The sequence below is a fragment of the Bufo bufo genome, chromosome 1 (genome assembly GCF_905171765.1).
Source record: "Bufo bufo chromosome 1, aBufBuf1.1, whole genome shotgun sequence".
In the NCBI taxonomy this organism is placed as follows: Eukaryota; Metazoa; Chordata; class Amphibia; order Anura; family Bufonidae; genus Bufo; species Bufo bufo.
In genome coordinates this window covers 227,443,673-227,463,422 of record NC_053389.1, presented here as the reverse complement: position 1 = coordinate 227,463,422, position 19,750 = coordinate 227,443,673, and the positions used below count along the sequence as shown (strand labels likewise).

Here is a 19,750-nt window from a genome sequence, read left to right as displayed (position 1 = left end):
GACATGTGCAACGAGTGCCTGGCCTAGGGCCCTCTATATATAAAATGTCCCAGGTATAGGAAATGCAGAGTGGTATTTTGCGGCCTAAAATGTCTCATGTGCAGTGTACTCAAGTTGTGCGTAGTAGGTGTTTCTGAGTGTAGTAGTGCAATATACACTAACCTGGTACAGCTGACTCTCTGCAAGGGCAGGTATAGGTAGGAATAGTTCGTGACGCCAGTGCCAAGTAAACGGTGGCACGCCGTTTGCGGATGCAGGAATAATTTGAGGAAACGTGGTGTTAAAACAGAACTTCAACTTTAGTAGTTTGCAGGCAGAGACAATATTGGAAACGCAGTTCCTCAGCATACAGTCGATTTTGCAATTCGGTCGATGCAGGCAATTCAGTACAGCAGGGTAATTACAGAGTGTTGAACACAGGACTTGCAGCAAAGGAGCTTGCACTCTAACTCTGTCTGATCCTGGAATGTAGCAATTCTTCACCAAGGCCCATTAACCTAAGTCTGGCTTTATATCCTTGATTATGGCTTAAATAAGTACCTCCTCTGTTTCTCTCAGTACCTCTGGCTCCTCTGATCTTTGCCTCAGTCTCTCCTAGCTTCTGAATGGTTCCTCAGGCCCTTAGGCTAAGATGTTCCTGCTTCTGCATATGGGTATTCAGGAGGGAATCTTCTCCTGAACAGCAGGCTTCAGGCCTGGACTTGTCTCAGACATTGTCTAAACTCCAACTGTAGATTACAGACACTAGACTCCGTCTGCCTTGCACTTCCCTGTCTGGCCTTATATAAACTAGGGCTCTCTAGCTCCCTCTATGGACTAGAACCTGTAATAACACCCCTAGCAGGCCTGTGCATGCAAGTTTCAGTAACAGGAAAATACATACATTACATGACATCTTATAAAACTGACATATAGCAACTTCCCATAATTAGGAGGGACGACAGCACACCAAGTGACCTTTGGTAGTAACGGGTATTACAACTCCCGTATACTACATACCCCACTGCTTTAAGCTGAGTACGCCCTCGTACTCCATCATGGGTCGCCCAACTGGAATCTCTACCTGAAATAGAAAAAGAGACATGCAGGCATACATATATGCGATTCATCGGCATTTACATTCACATCAGGTCCAATTGGCAAAGGTGCAGTGTGGTGACAAGGGGCGTCGTTCTCTTCTCTCAGGATAATGAATGGAACGGGGGCGCTGACCTGGCACAGCGTAACATTAAAACCAGGATAGTCCATGACAATGAATAAGTCCATGATAAAACAGTAGAAAACGGTATAAAAGTTCTTGGAGGCTCAAATAACAAACATGAGTCCGTACCCAGGTTATTTCTTATTAAATCACAGAGGCTCTCATGCGGTGGAGTCCATCTCTGGGCACAATACTTTTAAAAGCGTAAGAATCTCGGAGGCTCAGGTCCTTTTGAGTCTGTCTCCGGGCACGGTTCCTTAGTAACAGGTTGCACAATAAAATGACAGCAAGAAAAGTGCTGTAAAACCCCTGATCAACCTGAAAAGGGGGTGAAGGGTAAAAGGTGCAACAAAGGAACAGGCACAACTTGGCGTGGGGTACAAAAGCAGGCAGGAGATCCTGGAAACAAGCCTGGCCTTGCTGACTTTGTAATTTCAGTGGTCAACACCTACCACTGAGCCGTGGACAAACTGGCAGCCGCAACAAAGGACCAGCAACATAGGACTCCTGTCCTGGAAGGGTTAACATGAAACTTCAGAAGAAATAAATCAAAGGCCTAGCAGGCTGATTCACGGTGGCACATCATAACCACTTGGCTCTGCTGGCAAGTATCGTCGGTAGTATTCCTCTACAGGAGGGTGTGCCCACATAACAGTGTCAGGGGGCAGCTGTAGGGTAAAGGGGCCCCTAATAGGTATTGGCCCCATAGGCCTAGGGGTGAACCCTCTGATGGACCGTGCCGGCCCTGGCATGATCACTGCAGGGTGTGACGTGTTTGGCACCGCCGCAGCAAGCGGTCCGGTGCTCTGGGTGCAGCAATTTACGGCAATCGCGGGTCCGGTATGGGGCACTGACGGAACGGTGGCAACAGAAGGCGGTCGGCGGGTGGTGACAGGCACCCTTACCTCATCCTTCCTCGGCGGCGTCTGGATCCTGGCGGTGTATGTCTTGCGCAACTCCCGCAACTTCTCCTCCAGCCGGACGATCTGCTCACCGATGCTCTCTGTGTCGGAGTCGCTGTCCTCTGCTGGCGCCGCCGGCGCAGGTACTGTTACAGATGACGCGGACTCGGCCTCTTCAGGTACTGGCGACGCGTCTGGTCTCCGTCCCATCCGGATATTTTGAAAGGTAGCACTAAGTCCTTTTAACTGCTCCAGCTCCGATATTGTCTTCTCCCGACGAGGCAGCTCGGGGGAAGGGTAGGGGCTCACCCATTTCTCCAACACGGTTGGCTGCCAGAAGACATTCGGCCCAATGAAGGAGCTCCGCTCCTGAAAGGCGTGATGGGCCGGCTCTGGAGAGCGTTCCGGTTCTCGCTCGCAGCCAGAGTAGTCTTCTCCTTCTTCTGCCTCCCAATCCTCAGGTCCTCGCTTCGGACGGGTCACAGCAGTCGCATAGGGGCCTCGCAGGCTCTCGGCAGGGGTGTATTCCACTTCCTCTCCCTCGCGGAGGCTGTGCTGGTACGAAGGGAGGTAGTCTCTCTTGACAGACCTTCGATTCACATAGAGGTCTCTGCCAGTAAGATAGTCTTGAATAAACCCGTAGCCACGGGACTTGTCAAACGACAGCACCACTCCCTTTCTCCTTTCCAGGCGGGGTTGGGTGTGTGTATGTTTCTCATGGATGGTCTTGGTTAGCTCCTCATACACGATCTTAGTCTTTGTATTCCGCTTGATAGCGGCCTCTCGGATCTCCGCCATCAGGGAAGACCATTTGAACGATGGCTGGAAAAAGTCCCTCCACGAGCCATAGTAGGGCTCGGGTTCTTTCTCCCTGGTGCGGCAGGCGGGTTGCTCCGGTCCCGGAGCGTAGGCCGGTGGAGCCTCTTCTGGCTCTACACCGGTGTCGGTCATCTTTTCAATTACTGGTGCGGACGCTGCAGCAACACTCTGCTCACAATCCAACATGCTCGATCCTACTGAGGAGAGCGATAGGGTCGCGTCAATTAGAGTAGCCAGCTCCTCCCATTGCACTGGGGAGCCGCCCCCCAGGTATTCCAGTATATGGAGGGCGGTGTCCATGCTGGCAGACATGCAAATGTCCCGATAAGCCGTGGCGCCTGCCCTTGACCTTCTTCCCGCTTTTTCCTCAGAAAGGCGCCAACTTTTCCCGCCTTTTCGGGATGAAGGTGACGCAGCAGTAAATTCAGCAAGCTCAGCGGCCATCTTTAGGTACAAACGCTGTCTGTTCACTGACAGCAAGCAGGAATGTTTAAAGTCCACAAAACCACACTCCAATGTGGCGATTTTCTTCCTCTGTATAGCGCAACACTGCACAGCGCTTTTTAGAGGTTTTTGGAACACTTTGGGTACGATTTTCAGTCCACAAAGTCCACTTTCATTAAACAGGAAAATTGTCACTTTGGTCACAGGGCACTTGTATAAGGCACAAAGTTCACGCTTCTTGCACTAGAAAGCGTGCGTATCCTGTTCGTGACGCCAAAAGAGATGTGCAGTGTACTCAAGTTGTGCGTAGTAGGTGTTTCTGAGTGTAGTAGTGCAATATACACTAACCTGGTACAGCTGACTCTCTGCAAGGGCAGGTATAGGTAGGAATAGTTCGTGACGCCAGTGCCAAGTAAACGGTGGCACGCCGTTTGCGGATGCAGGAATAATTTGAGGAAACGTGGTGTTAAAACAGAACTTCAACTTTAGTAGTTTGCAGGCAGAGACAATATTGGAAACGCAGTTCCTCAGCATACAGTCGATTTTGCAATTCGGTCGATGCAGGCAATTCAGTACAGCAGGGTAATTACAGAGTGTTGAACACAGGACTTGCAGCAAAGGAGCTTGCACTCTAACTCTGTCTGATCCTGGAATGTAGCAATTCTTCACCAAGGCCCATTAACCTAAGTCTGGCTTTATATCCTTGATTATTGCTTAAATAAGTACCTCCTCTGTTTCTCTCAGTACCTCTGGCTCCTCTGATCTTTGCCTCAGTCTCTCCTAGCTTCTGAATGGTTCCTCAGGCCCTTAGGCTAAGATGTTCCTGCTTCTGCATATGGGTATTCAGGAGGGAATCTTCTCCTGAACAGCAGGCTTCAGGCCTGGACTTGTCTCAGACATTGTCTAAACTCCAACTGTAGATTACAGACACTAGACTCCGTCTGCCTTGCACTTCCCTGTCTGGCCTTATATAAACTAGGGCTCTCTAGCTCCCTCTATGGACTAGAACCTGTAATAACACCCCTAGCAGGCCTGTGCATGCAAGTTTCAGTAACAGGAAAATACATACATTACATGACATCTTATAAAACTGACATATAGCAACTTCCCATAATTAGGAGGGACGACAGCACACCAAGTGACCTTTGGTAGTAACGGGTATTACAACTCCCGTATACTACACATGTGTGTCACGGTGCTCCTACCTGGATACGGCTGGACCCCAGACTTTGGCTCCAAATCAATAAATAGGGGGAATAATTGAGGGATAAAAGAATAACTTGAGTCCAGACCTTGAGATGAAGTTCAGTGGCAGCTTTACTTGAGTAAACATTTCTCCAAAACGGTTTACATGGTTTGTCTTGGTTCCAGCAGCCTTTAGCATGAAACTGGCAGGCAAACTCCACTCTGCTATATATGTTTCTCACTGACACTGCTGTGCTGACAGGCTGGCTGTATAACTCAGCTTCTTCTGTATGCTGCACTTTCTCCCTGTAGTCTGCCTTTAAGTTATGCCAGGGAACTTTCCTTCTGGCTCCTGAGGCTTCAAGCTTTGACCTCCATGGCCAACAGATCTTAAGGTGCTCTGGCTGGCGTGGGCACATCTAGCAGAGACGTGCCCCTGCACACCTGTCACCTAGCAGGGGTTAAGCTAGACTAACTAGAACTTCTGTCCCCCCCCCCCCCCCCCCCCCTCCTCCAGGAAATAGCACTTTCCCACTTCTCTCCAGAGGGGTGTTAGAATGGAATGGTTAGGTCCATTCTACATAATTACAGTTCTGCCGGGTTTGCTGCCACCTGCTGGTGAACCAGGCATATTACATGTTATGAACAGTTGCAAACATTATTTTAGATGCACAGTGTATAGGACCTGGAATAAATGCATAAGATGACATGAGGTTAGACCAATAAAGACAGTAGCAGAGTGCAGAAGTGGTAACACCACTCTGGGGGGTTACACATGCGTGACAACTGTCAGCTCCACTTCTGTCCTTGGGATTGGACTTCCTATAGAAGAGGCTGTGTAAAGTGCTGCTGCCTCAGGCCTGGGGTTGATGAGGACAGGACTGTGCCTGCGGATGTAGGAGGCGGGGCGAAGCACCTGGATGCAGCCGTGGGCTGGCTGGTGTGCAGCCTGGACACAGGAGGAGGGCTCTGGGAGGGGGCTGTGGTGGAGGAAGATTGCTGTGAGGAGCCGGCTCTGTCTGCTGGGCTCTGCAGGTGTAAGGAATGTCTGCAACTACTCCAAAATTCTCACCATCCCGTGGGGACTGATGGAGGGATACTACACCTGATGTGGAGGGGAGGAGTAGTGATCCAGTGTCTTCCTGTCTGTCCGGGAGGCCGTTTATCTCTTCTAGCAGGCTTCTTGCCTCTTGACCTCTGAGCCATGTGTACCGGGCTGGGGCTCAGGCGTTGAGGTGGACGACAGCATCTGGACGTTGCTGGTGACAAAAGGTGGTGGGGATGATGCAGGGAGTGCTGAGGGTGCCATGTCACATGTCTTCATGGTTCTTGTCACCTTGAAAGACTGAAGCTGCAATGCACATTGTGCTGAACAAAACTAACACTAAAGGTAGGAGAAAACCCCTCGCTCCAAAGGGGGGTGACCAATAAGGAGAGGTAAATCAAAACTAAGTTTTGACTGGAATATGTGACCCAGACATGACCCCTGCGTTGCTGGATGTTAGGGCTAGTCATGACCTACGTGGCCTCCATACAGAGGCCCCGAAAGTCACGTTCCACTCCACAGACACACAGAGAGTAGAGTGAGTGGTTGGTGCTCGTCCCCTTGTATAGCTGTAATATCAGTTTATGGGACTGACTGTACCGCCAGCATATAGCACCATACAGAGGCGATGTAAGAGTCAGCCTTATATTCACCAAATTACATTGCACTGACATCTCTGGTGATAATGCAGCACACAGGCTGTAATATCCTCCTCCAGCCACAAGAGGCTGCTGTGGCTTGGAATAAGGGAAAGGACAAGCTGAAAGAAGATAATAAAGTTTTTCCTAGGCTGTGCCAGAAGTTGCCGGTGTAACGGTATATTACCCTACTTCGTGAGATTTCCCTACCTCGTAACTTCCGGTCGCACCAGATCTCCCTACCTCCACACTGCACAGGCGCGGAGATCGGATGGATGTTCTGTAGTTAGCCACGCTTGCGCACTGGGCCGTAATTTTTCCCTACTGTAAGGCTGGTGAGGCTCTCCGGCGCATGCGCAGTGTCCCGGTGTCCAGCTGAACTCCGCTGTGAGATTTCCCTAAACCGTTGTTTTGCGCATGCGCAAATCGGCACAACTCCGGCACGCCTCCTCACGTCATTTACGGTGCGACCGGAAGTTACGAGGTAGGGAAATCTCACGAAGTAGTGTAATGTAACGTTACACCGGGTCTTTCTGGAGAGAGAGAGAGAGACTGGCTGCTGGGAGATATAACAGAAAGAGATTGGCTGCTGGGAGATATAACAGCAAGAGACTATAAGAGGTGATTTCTCCCTGGCAGCTGTGGAGCAGAATACAGAGACTGCAAAGTGTGTTCCAGAGGATTGAGATCGTGTCATTCACAGACCAGTGAAATGCCGGATCCTTCCTGCCAGAGCTGAACTTGGTGAAGACCTGTATCTGTTGTAATTCAACCAGAGAGAGAAAGAAAGACCATGTTGGGACAAGCAAGCGACTGGACCTGGAGCCAGACTGCACCTTCCGTCACGTACTGGACCAAGGAGAATCTGCAGAACTGTGAGTGGCACCGGTGCTAATCTGCGATAGGTTATAGAGTAAGGGAATTTAGTCAGCACGCTGTAGAAGCGTCCCCTGGGTAGCAGGGCTAGATAGGAAATTAGTAGTGAGAGTAGCTTGTAACCTGTCTGTTTGCTGTTTAGCTCATTCCGTTTTCTATGCAAAATTCCATTACCATTGTTGCTGATTTATGTACACCTGTTTATACCATTTCTGTCATTAACCCATTGTGCCTCTGGTGCGGTGGTACTGTACTGTTAATCCGATTTTCTGGCAGTTCCCTTTTGCGCGTTAATAAAGCCGGTGTATGTTTCAGCCTCCTTGTCTGCTGTACCACATTTGAATCCTGCCTTTGCGGTCTCTTCCTCCTTTGACCGCTACAGCGACATACATCAGCAGGGTCACTGTGTGCCCCCCATGCATACATCATGCCATGGAAATGACAAATGCTGGATCAACACAGGAACACCCACACAACCAGTGGCGTAGGGATCGCCATAGCAACCATAGCACTGGCTATGGGGCCCTTCGCCACTGGGGGCCCGCCCAAGCCTGTTGATTTATTTTAATTTTATTTTTTTATACACATCCATTTGCCCGTCCGTGGGCGGTCCGCAGCCCGGGTCGGCTCGGGCCTGGCTGGGGACGGGGAGAAGGAGTCAGGAGAGAGCAGGGCAGTGAGGGCACGACGGGGCCGGGCAGCAGATGAGAGAGGCCGCGGTGGAGGGGGTCGGGCCAGGGTCACGGGGGTGTTTACTATACCTGGTCCTGGAGTCTAGGAGGGAGTGGCCTCGATTCCCGCCGCAGTCTCACTGCTGCCAGCCTGTGCCTCAGCTCAGCCTGCCTGCGCTGTGGTGGGACCGGTGACTAATCCAGTCTGCTCCCTCCTCCTCAACTGGTCAGTGGTCTCCACTCCACTCCGGCGTCCACTCCACTGTCTCCAGTCTTGCCTCTGTGCCTGTGCCCGCGGCTGCCAAGTGCCTGCTGTAACAGCTGTTTCTGTTCTGACTGTGCCAGTGTGCCTCAGTCTAAAAGTAAGTGATTAAGTGAAAAAGAATTGTGAGAACTTAGAACTAAGGTTCCGAAGATTATGATGATCAGTACAGTATTGTGATGATGTTGAACTTGATAATGATCTGAATTCTGAAGTTAAAAAGAGCTGCCTGCAGACCTGAAGTGAAGGAGGGTGTGGGGGCCCCTGCCCCCTTCCTTCTCTTGGGGACCCTAAGAGAAGCAAGGGGGCAGGGGCCCCCGCGCCCTCCTTATCATTGCAGGTATGCAGGCAGCTCTTTTTAACTTCAGAATTCAGATCATCAGACTCTCACTAATTACACATTTACAGCACACACACCCCTGTAGTGTCCACCATCAGACAGGGGAGGGAAGAAACCCCAGAACTAGAGTGTGTCCCCCAACTGGGGTTTCTTCCCTTCCCTGTCTGATGGTGGACACTACAGAGGTGTGTGCTGTAATTAGTAAGTGAGAGTCTGATGATCTGAAGTTAAAAAGAGATGCCAGCAGTAATAAGGAGGGCGCCCCTTCCTTCTTTTGGGGGGCACACTCTAGCTCTGGGGTTTCTTCCCCCCCTTCTTATATGACAGACTAAGGGTACTTTTACACTTGCGGCAGGACGGATCCGGCAGGCTGTTCAGCCTGTCGGATCCGTCCTGCCGCTATTTCGCTGGACCGCTGCTCCGTCCCCATTGACTATAATGGGGATGAGGGCGGAGCTCCTACGCAGCTCATGGCGGTGGGAGATCTAGGATGGGTGTTCGGGTGGGAGCTCTGGAAGGGGTGGTGGGAGGCCCGATAGATATGTGGGTGTGGGGGGGGGGGGGCCATGACATTTTTTTGCTATGGGGCCCATGCATTTCTAGCTACGCCCCTGCACACAACCAAAGAAAAACACTACTTTGGGGGGCAAAAGTAAGTCCCATGTGTTCAATTATGCAAGGCAATCACTTGAAACACGGGGTGGGATCTCTGCTTGCTGTCTGTGAATGGGAACATTCTTGTTTAGATTTAGAGCAGCTCTCTCCTGTCCAGCAGTCTTCTCGCCTACATGAAGGTTGGGGAGGGATGTGCTGATGATGACCTGGACCCCTGGCATGATAAACCTGATTGCTTTTATAAGTAGCCAGTAAATTACACCTACATCATATAAAGTACATTGCTGGAACTAGTGATGTCATTGGGTCCTGTAAATTTTCATCTCCAGGTAGGGGTCTTTCTATAATATTGTGGCTTAACCCCAAGTGTCAGTGAGGGGCAGAATGGAGACTTACTGTAGCACTGATGGATTACCAGCCCACTGTAGTTAAAGGGGTATTCCAGTTGTTTGAGTTCATCCCCTAGCCACAGTATAGGGGATAACTATTAGATCGGCGGGGTTCTATGTGCGACGCACCACTCCATTCCCAAGGTGGGCTGCTGGGGAACGAGACCTACGTTCTCGTGATCGACAAACAATCGGAATACCCCTTTAAGTTGGACATTTGACCCTTGTTCCTCTATACTAGGAGGAGACCTCTTAATTCAGAGACCTTCCAGGCAGGTAAATATGGAGCAGTAAAGTTGCTTGTTATATATAGGCTTTAGTACAGGTTGGCACTATGGTACCATATACAGCTATCATATGGTGTGGCTGGTCTGGAACTATTGTTTGTACACTGGTACTGCTGAGACTAAAGTATAGCCAACGTGGCAGCTGGCGCTATCATATGGAAAATAATGTCACTGGCACGATCATAAGGACAGTGTTGCTGCTGAACCTATAGTATAGACATTGATATAAAGGTTGGTGCTATTATGAGACTGTTTGGTTATGATTACTATATGGGAGCTGTTAGTGTGATCTGCACTACGACATAGGCACTGCCATGCAGAATATTGTGTGGGGGCTACTACTGTGGTCCAGTATATATACTGTAGGTATCATCAAGTTTACAAACCTTAATTGAGACATATTTGCTGGGAGAATTCAGTATGCTCATAGGCAGTCTTAGGGGTGTGGCCAGTATATTTAGGGGTGGGGCTTAAGTAAAAAAACGCACACACAATATAAATTTTCTTTTGCAATATACAGTTGCAAGAAAAAGTATGTGAACCCTTTGGAATGATACGGATTTCTGCACAAATTGGTCATAAAATGTGATCTGATCTTCATCTAAGTCACAACAATAGACAATCACACTCTGCTTAAACTAATAACACACAAAGAATTAAATGTTACCATGTTTTTATTGAACACGCCATGTAAACATTCACAGTGCAGGTGGAAAAAGTATGTGAACCCCTAGACTAATGACATCTTCAAAAGCTAATTGGAGTGAGGTGTCAGCCAACTGGAGTCCAATCAATGAGATGAGATTGGAGGTGTTGGTTACAGCTGCCCTGCCCTATAAAAAACACAAACCAGTTCTGGGTTTGCATTTCACAAGAAGCATTGCCTGATGTGAATGATGCCTCACACAAAAGAGCTCTCAGAAGACCTACGATTAAGAATTGTTGACTTGCATAAAGCTGGAAAGGGTTATAAAATTATCTCCAAAAGCCTTGCTGTTCATCAGTCCACGGTAAGACAAATTGTCTATAAATGGAGAAAGTTCAGCATTGCTGCTACTCTCCCTAGGAGTGGCCGTCCTGTAAAGATGACTGCAAGAGCACAGTGCAGACTGCTCAATGAGGTGAAGAAGAATCCTAGAGTGTCAGCTAAAGACTTACAAAAGTCTCTGGCATATGCTGACATCCTTGTTAGCGAATCTACCATACGTAAAACACTAAACAAGAATGGATTTCATGGGAGGATACCACAGAGGAAGCCACTGCTGTCCAAAAAAAACATTGCTGCACGTTTACAGTTTGCACAAGAGCACCTGGATGTTCCACAGCAGTACTGGCAAAATATTCTGTGAACAGATGAAACCAAAGTTGAGTATTTTGTAAGAAACCCACAACACTATGTGTGGAGGAAAAGAGGCACAGCACACCAACATCAAAACCTCATCCCAACTGTGAAGTATGGTGGTGGGGGCATCATGGTTTGTGGCTGCTTTGCTGCGTCAGGGCCTGGACGGATTGCTATCATCGAAGGAAAAATGAATTCCCAAGTTTATCAAGACATTTTACAGGAGAACTTAAGGCCATTTGTCCACCAGCTGAAGCTCAACAGAAGATGGGTGTTGCAACAGGACAACGACCCAAACATAGAGGTAAATCAACAACAGAATGGATTAAACAGAAGAAAATACGCCTTCTGGAGTGGCCCAGTCAGAGTTCTGACCTCAACCCGATTGAGATGCTGTGGCATGACCTCAAGAAAGCGATTTACACCAGACATCCCAAGAATATTGCTGAACTGAAACAGTTCTGTAAAGAGGAATGGTCAAGAATTACTCCTGACCTTTGTGCACGTCTGATCTGCAACTACAGGAAACGATTGGTTGAAGTTATTGCTGCCAAAGGAGGTTCAACCAGTTATTAAATCCAAGGATTCACATACTTTTTCCACTTCCACTGTGAATGTTTACATGGTGTGTTCAATAAAAACATGGTAACATTTATTTCTTTGTGTGTTATTAGTTTAAGCAGACTGTGATTGTCTATTGTTGTGACTTAGATGAAGATCAGATAACATTTTATGACCAATTTGTGCAGAAATCCATATCATTCCAAAGGGTTCACATACTTTTTCTTGCAACTGTAAGTAGATTTAGACCCAAGAACTGAGAAATTGAGTGTCAAATAGTAAAATGCAGTAGTGCAGGAAGTAAACATTGTGAGAATACAGAGCACTCTGTGAATGTAACTGGAAGATCCTGTATGATGGAACGGCAAAGCCTAATAATCACCATATATACAAGTAAAAATGTAACAGTCCTCCATCGTCATAGAAAAGTATCCACGGCACACACAGTGATTGGATGCAAATCATTTCCAGTTTATTCATCACAGTATGTACATATACTCCATCCAATTATGCAGATTTTCCGTATTGTAGTCCACAATGTCAAACAACGTTTCGGTCCACCTTGGAACTTTGTCAAGTCACATCTGTGAGTAGGACAATTGCAGTTAGAAGATAGTTTAGATATATGAAATACCACAGAATAATATGACTGTATTCGGGGATACTATATCTATAGGATAAAGGACATATAATATCATCTAAATCCTCACCAGGGGAGCAGAGATAAATGTGTTATTTCATGTCGACAAACTGTATCAATGGATATATGTAATCAGGGGCGTAACTACCATAGCGGCAGACCATACGAGTGCTATGGGGCCCAGGACAAGAGGGGGCCCAGTCTTAGTTGGGGTTATCCCCTCTTCTACTGGAGATGAAAACCTGGTCAGGACTCTACTCTCTAAGGCCCCTTTCACACGGGCGAGTATTCCGCGCGGATGCGATGCGTGAGTTGAACGCATTGCACCCGCACTGAATACCGACCCATTCATTTCTATGGGGCTGTTCACATGAGCGGTGATTTTCACGCATAACTTGTGCGTTGCGTGAAAATCGCAGCATGCTCTATATTCTGCGTTTTTCACGCAACGCAGGCCCCATAGAAGTGAATGGGGTTGCGTGAAAATCGCAAGCAAGTGCGGATGCGGTGCGATTTTCACGCACAGTTGCTAGGAGACGATCGGGATGGAGACCCGATCATTATTATTTTCCCTTATAACATGGTTATAAGGGAAAATAATAGCATTCTGAATACAGAATGCATAGTACAATAGCGCTGGAGGGGTTAAGAAAAAAATAAATAAAATTTAACTCACCTTAGTCCACTTGATCGCGATGCCCGGCATCTCCTTCTGTCTCCTTTACTGAACAGGACCTGTGGTGAGCATTCATTATAGGTCAAGGACCTGTGGTGACGTCTCCGGTCATCACATGGTCCATCACATGATCTTTTACCATGGTGATGGATCATGTGATGACCGGAGTGACGTCACCACAGGTCCTTGACCTGTAATGAATGCTCACCACAGGTCCTGTTCAGTAAAGGAGACAGAAGGAGATGCCGGGCATCGTGATCAAGTGGACTAAGGTGAGTTAAAATTTGAAAAAAAAATTTTAACCCCTCCAGCGCTATTTTACTATGCATTCTGTATTCAGAATGCTATTATTTTCCCTTATAACTATGTTATAAGAGGAAATAATACAATCTACAGAACACCTAACCCAAGCCCGAACTTCTGTGAAGTATTACAATGTTTTGCACTCGCGCGAAAAAATCGCGGGTGTTCCCGCAACGCACCCGCACATTTTCCCGCAACGGCCGTGTGAACCCAGCCTAAAGGAACAACTTTTAGCAAATGAGGCCGTGGGAAAATGGCCCAAGGGTCATTGAAAGGGGTTTAGGTGGAACCCCTTCTGTCCTATGTGGGGGCCTGGTTTGATCCTTGCTATGGGGCCCTTAATTCTCTATGTACACCCCTGTATATAATATCCCTTTAGCGTGTTACATGTTATCATTAGTAACCTGGAAATGAATTGTATCACATCGCTAAGTGTGCCATGAATAATTTTCTATGAATATCAGCTTTCCACAGAGCACCTTCAACCTATTGTGTGGTACTATTACTTCTAGAACAGTCCCCTTCTCCTGTCTATCTTCTACATTAGTAGAGTCCCAGGGTTCTGAGCATCATCCTCTCCACGCCAGTCATCTGATATCCGTTCTTGTTAGCTGGAAAAATAAAACATCTTCTGTTGAAATGTGGAACTGTATAAATCCGTAGTAAAACTCAGATATCTCTATTTTGGAAAGCTGGGTACAGAACCATAGGGTCACCACTCCGGCTCATACAGACTTTGCCAGGATGCACAGAAGCATGGATAACCCCAGGCAGGGCCCCATACACTTGTGTGCTGTCATGGGAAGGCCGAGCTTGAGCCATAGGTACGGTGATAGAAATAGCCTATATGTCAATGAATGCAGGGCTCATGCACACCAACGTATTTTATTTCCGTGTCCGTTCTTTTTTTGCGGGCTCTATGCGGAACCCTTCACTTCAATGGGTCCACAAAAAAACGGAAATTACGTGTGCATTTCATTTCTGTATGTCCACATGGCCGTTCCGCAAAAAAGATAGAACATGTCCTATTCTTGTCTATTTTGCGGACAAGGGTAGGCATTGTTACAATGGATCCGCAAAAAAACAAAAAACAGATGCAATACGGACGTCATCCGTATTTTTTGCGGACCACAAAAAATATATGGTCGTGTGCATGAGGCCCGTCCAGAAGCCGTCCTCAACTCTAATAGATGTAAGGATGTAAGATTAATGTCTTACCATATGAAAGGCTGCTGAATCCCCACCTGTAGAGGGTGATAAGGATGCAGGATTACTAATAGGCATATCTTGAAATTGACCGACTGTATCACACATGATAGGATTAGATATAACAGCTCACAGACAGTATTACATGATAGAATTAGATACCTCAGCTCATCAGACAGTACCACATATGATAGGATTAGATACACAACTCAGCACATAGTATCACACATGATAGGATTGTATACATGGCTCTGAGTAGAGTATCACAAGGCTTGACACACAGGTCAGCCGACACATGAAAGGCCAAGATACATTGGTTCAGCAGGTGGCCTTACACATGGTAGGCTTAGATACAACAGATCGGCAGACAGTATAGCACATGATCAGTAGAGGTGCAGAAGAATTCGATGGGGTACTCCACAGCTCCAAGTTTTGCTAATATTTTTATGGATATGATAAAGAACTGATTTATTTTTTCATGAAATGGCTGAGATTTTTTGGCCTGGGGTGGAACTACAGAGGAAGAACTTGTTGGATTTGTCGACCTATTAAGTCAGTGTCATGAATGTATCAAGTTTAATCCCAAGTGGGACAAAAACACAGTAAGGGGCATATATCAATGACTTTACGCCACTATTTTGGCATTAAAAACTCACAAATTATGGTGCATATTCGCTCCGTAACTTGCAACTTTTTCAGCTTCTTGCCACTTTAGAAAAGGGGGCAGTGCTTAGTGTGCGAGGGAGGACTCTTTCTTGGTCTGCTGGACTTACTATAATTTGCGCCAGCAACTGGCATAAATTATAGCTCAAATCGACTCCAGCCCCTGGTGTAGATTCAGGTTGGTGTTGCACGGAGAGCCAGAGATGGTCCTGATTCTTATGATTATTTATTAATAAATTAGGTGCATCTCATTCCAGAACACAGGGGATCAAGACCAGCGTATGGGAATGCCAATCTTGATAAATGTCCCCCAGTATCTTTTTAAGATGTAAAAGATTTGAAACTACTCTGTATGTAAAAAGTATAAATCGAAATAATCTGCTTTGTTTTTCAAGTTATCATTCACTTCATGTTTAGAAGCTTATCGAGGAGTCAATTTGCTAGGATAAAAAGAGTATCTGGTACCCATGAGTATTCAGAGGAGAGTAAGGAGAAAATATGTAAGACGTTTATAAGAGTACCCTAGACAAAAAACTCAAATGAAAATAGAAAGTGATAGGAAAGAAGTGGTTAAAAGTATCACTAAAAAGGTTAAAAAAAAAAAAGATTAAGAAAAAAGGTAGATTAGAATATTAAGACAATTATGAGTCAAATATGGCAGTTTTTTTTAAATCTGATTTGAGGTGACAAATATTAGAACAAACCCATACTTTTGGCTCTAGGGGAGTTTATTCAAGGAAGTTGTTACAGAAGGAGGTCTTTTGGATCCAGCACCTTGAGGCGCTGGCTCCAATGGGGCTAATGAGATGTGTAATTTTGGAGTATTTCTGTAGTATATTAGGGTATTAATGTTTTATTATGTCTGTTGTCGTTGCTGTAATCATGTTTTAAAATAATTTTCCGAGATTTTAATACTGATGACCTATTCTCTGTCATCAGTGTCTGATCAGTGGGGGTCCGACACCTGGGACCCCCACCGATCAACTGTTTGAGAAGGCACCCGCAATTGTACTAGCCCTGCAGCCTTCTCTCAGCTCACGAAGCACAGCGCCGTACATTGTATAGCGGCTGTTCTTGGTATTGTGCTCAGCCCCATTCACTTCAATGGGGTTGAGCTGCGCGTAATCCATGTGACTGATGAACATGACGTCACATGGCCTAAGGAAGAAAAACTGAGAGAAGCCAGTGGCATTATTGCAAGCTCCAGTATCTTCTCAAACAGTTGATTGGCGGGGTCCCGGGTGTTGGACCTCCACCGATCAGATACTCTTGACCTTTCCAGAAGAGAAGTCATCAGTATTAAAATCTCAGAAAACCCCTTTAATCATGTTTTTACTATATTGTTCACATGATAAATGGTTTAAATGTGGAGATAGTGTGATGATAGCATGCTCTTGACAAAGGTGCGGTATGCTGCCCTAAAGCTTGTTGACTGTGCTCATGGAAAAGACGGCGGACGGGAGTGCAGGAAGCGAGAGAGTGCGATGAATGCATGATAACACAGGCAATCTTCAATTGAGTATGGACATAACGACGTGGATGTAAGGTTATTATAACATTTTCTATTCTAAATGGTAATTTGCAGATGATAAGCTCATTAATAAAGTGGAGGTAAGATATATGCTAGATTGTGAATTGGATTTAAAGAAGAGCTCAGTAGACAGTATCACACGTAACAGGCTTAGTTACAGCAGTCCAGAAGTTGCAGGTCCTATACTGACCAGTCCCAGCATCCATTGGGGTTAGACAAGTTGGATTTTGCCTGAGGATACAGGATGATGAAGTTATTCAGATCAGCCACCTGGTTGTATCCGGTATTTCTTGCATATTTGTCACTAAGTTTTTCCCTAAAAAACAAAAAGAAATGTAACTTAGTTGCCATGCAGTGATGAGAGTGCCCACCCTAGTTCACTTAGGGTACACCCTGGACTTTGGAGCCTTCTCCAGGTGGTAGCAGGGGTGCCTTTTGATGTTAGGTGATCATCAGGAGAACAGGGTGATAAGGCCCAGTGGATGGATGGTAGAATCAATGAACAGGCCTATTTGGTTAAAACAAATAAAGTGTCTCTTTACTGAGTAGATGAGGGCAGTTGTAGTACAAGTATATGCAGTAGGGGCAGTTCTGAGGTATATCACACAGTAGGCTTTTGCCAAAGGCCGTATAGGCCGCAGTAGAAATGATGGTAGTAATCTTCCCTGAGTCTGTCTCTAGATACACTTTGCAATCTTCCCAAATAACAACAGGCCATCTGAAAATTGTGACGGGTGCCAGGGGCAATTAACTTTTTCCACATGCAGTAAAGTCCATTGCCATAAACTAGTGAGCTTGAATTACAGTTTTCTTTCTCTCAGGGCTAGTCTCTTAGTTTGGTTGCTTTTCTGGGAGCTTCCAGTCTCGGGGATGAAGGTTCCCTGGACTATGGGGTGTTGCCAATACTCATAGAAGCTCCGTTCTTTCTCCTCTGGCCGCACCGCAATCATGTTGATTGACAGGGCCAGGCAGGATGATGTGAACTTTCAATCAACATGATGAGGATATGGCCAGAGGAGGGAGAACAGAGCTGCAAATAGGGGCAACACCCCATTGAACCTAGAGGCTCATTTTCATAAAATAAAAGTTCAATTTTCACAAAGACAGAGGCACATAGAAAGAAGGGACAACAATTTTTAGCTCCAGCTGGCATTAGCACATGTCTAAAGTCAGCCAGTTTAATAACCATGTCCCTGATGACAGAAGCCCTTTAAGAAGGTGCAGCAATAGTGTCTGGTCTGGTTCTCACCTTGCTTGCAGGCAGCCATGGAAGACGATATGAAGTCTGCACTCTAAAAAAGATGGCAATATAATAATTAAAAAAAACATTAGTTTAGGTATAGCTTATCTAAAGACAATCCATAACATTCCAGTATGGCCCATGGTAAGAGTAGGAGTAAAGAGTAGTGTTGACCGAACTTGTGTTTTAGGTTCGGTGTATAAGGTTCGGGTTATCTAAGAATTCCGTTATGGATTCCGTGGTAGCTAAATCTATAACGGAATTCTTAGATAACCTGAACCCGGATCTTGTATGCCGAACTTGAAACAAGTTTGCTTATTCCTAGTATAAAGTATTATCCCTTTCCTCACCCAGGCTTGTGTCTGAGGATCTTGAGCACAGGTGGGGGTCTCTAGCCCTAAGAAATTAGGCCCTGGGCAATTGCCATTTTAAGATTTTCTCTTTGACATATTGACATATAGGACACAGAAACTAAGATGCATATTTACTACCAAGAACACTAGATACTACCAGGATCACTAAATATTATCAGGGATGTCATATGCTGTTCAGACTACCAGATACCCCCAGGACCACCAGATACTACCAAGGCCACTAGATACTGCCAGGATTACTAAATATTGCCAGAACCAGTAAAAAACACAGACTACCATGTATATAACACTAGGGCCATAAGATAAATTCAAGATTATCACATAGTACCAGAACCATCGAATACTGCAGAGCATAGAAACTTCCAAGACCACCTGATACCTTTAGTGTCATGAAAAAAAACAAAGGTCATTGAATACTTCCAGGACAATCAAATACAACAAATACTGTGAGATAATAAAAAGACCATCAAATACGACAAGAATCACTAGAAAGTACTGGTGGCGAATGATAATGCCAAGACTGCCAGATACATCCAGGGCCACCAGATGCAGCTAGTTCCACCAAATACTATCTGGACCATGAAATAATATGAAGCCCATTAGATACTACAAGTACCACCAGATATGGCCAGGGGTACCTGCTACTGCTAAAACTACCAGATATGATCAGGGCCATGAGTTAAAACCTAGATCGCAAGATACTACATAAATGCTGGGGCACCTAATATTGCTAGGATCACCAGACACTATTGGGATCACCAGATTATACAAGGATCATGAGATAATACTAAGACCATTAGATACTACCAGGCGGAGTAACGCCAAACAATGTCAGGGTCAAAACAGGACATAACCAAGCTACAGCACAACAAAACCACCAAACATTACCGCTATAGCCAATCACTTACTTGCTCCACTCTGGCATGAAGAAGGGACGTAGATATATCCAGCAGTGTCCATCCCATAAGTTGAAGGAAGAGCCAGTTTAAAGAATTCACTCTGGTCAAACAAGATCAGCTGAAAGACAAAAGACAATACAAGATCCCTTCATATAAATGTGCAGTGAGGCAGGAGGAGATAAAAGTTCAGCTAACCCATTACATAGGCAGATTAATATTAAGATGATCGCTAATGAGAATTCGTAGTAATGCTCATTAGCGATCATCTGGCAGTGTAATACTGCCGCTGATTACCAGATGAACGAGCAAACACTTATTCATAGGGCAATTGTTAACACTCTTAAAGTGCCAGCGGCAGATCTTGCGGTCAAATTACAATCTGCTGCCGACAAACCACTAGACAGCATGGGGAGGAGCGATGGCATAGTGATCACTCCTCCCTATGTTGTGGAGGAGATCTCTGCATGTAATAGCAGGGGTCTCCTCTGCTAGTCAGCAGGCGATTGCTGGGAGGGAAGACTTCCTTCCCAACAATCGCTTGCTCAATCGGCCTTTGTAATACCAGCTTTATTGCCTAAAAAACTAACTTCAGAAGTTGATCCTAAAGTGGGTTTTACAGAAAGACAAGACGGCTTTATTCT

At 46.1% G+C, this 19,750-nt stretch overlaps 1 protein-coding gene across 1 annotated transcript in view; it reads right to left on the bottom strand.

The window, feature by feature from the left end:
- Positions 1-13,739: 13,739 nt before the first annotated feature.
- The window catches only part of LOC121001217, a 46,624-nt gene continuing 40,613 nt past the window's right edge, over positions 13,740-19,750 (bottom strand). The window contains exons 7-11 of the mRNA XM_040432226.1: positions 19,119-19,227; positions 17,846-17,888; positions 16,787-16,912; positions 14,415-14,440; positions 13,740-13,807 (exon numbers count right to left, since the gene is read on the bottom strand). Coding sequence (XP_040288160.1) covers positions 13,740-13,807; positions 14,415-14,440; positions 16,787-16,912; positions 17,846-17,888; positions 19,119-19,227 — 372 coding nt within the window. The remainder of the gene's footprint in view (positions 13,808-14,414; positions 14,441-16,786; positions 16,913-17,845; positions 17,889-19,118; positions 19,228-19,750) is intronic.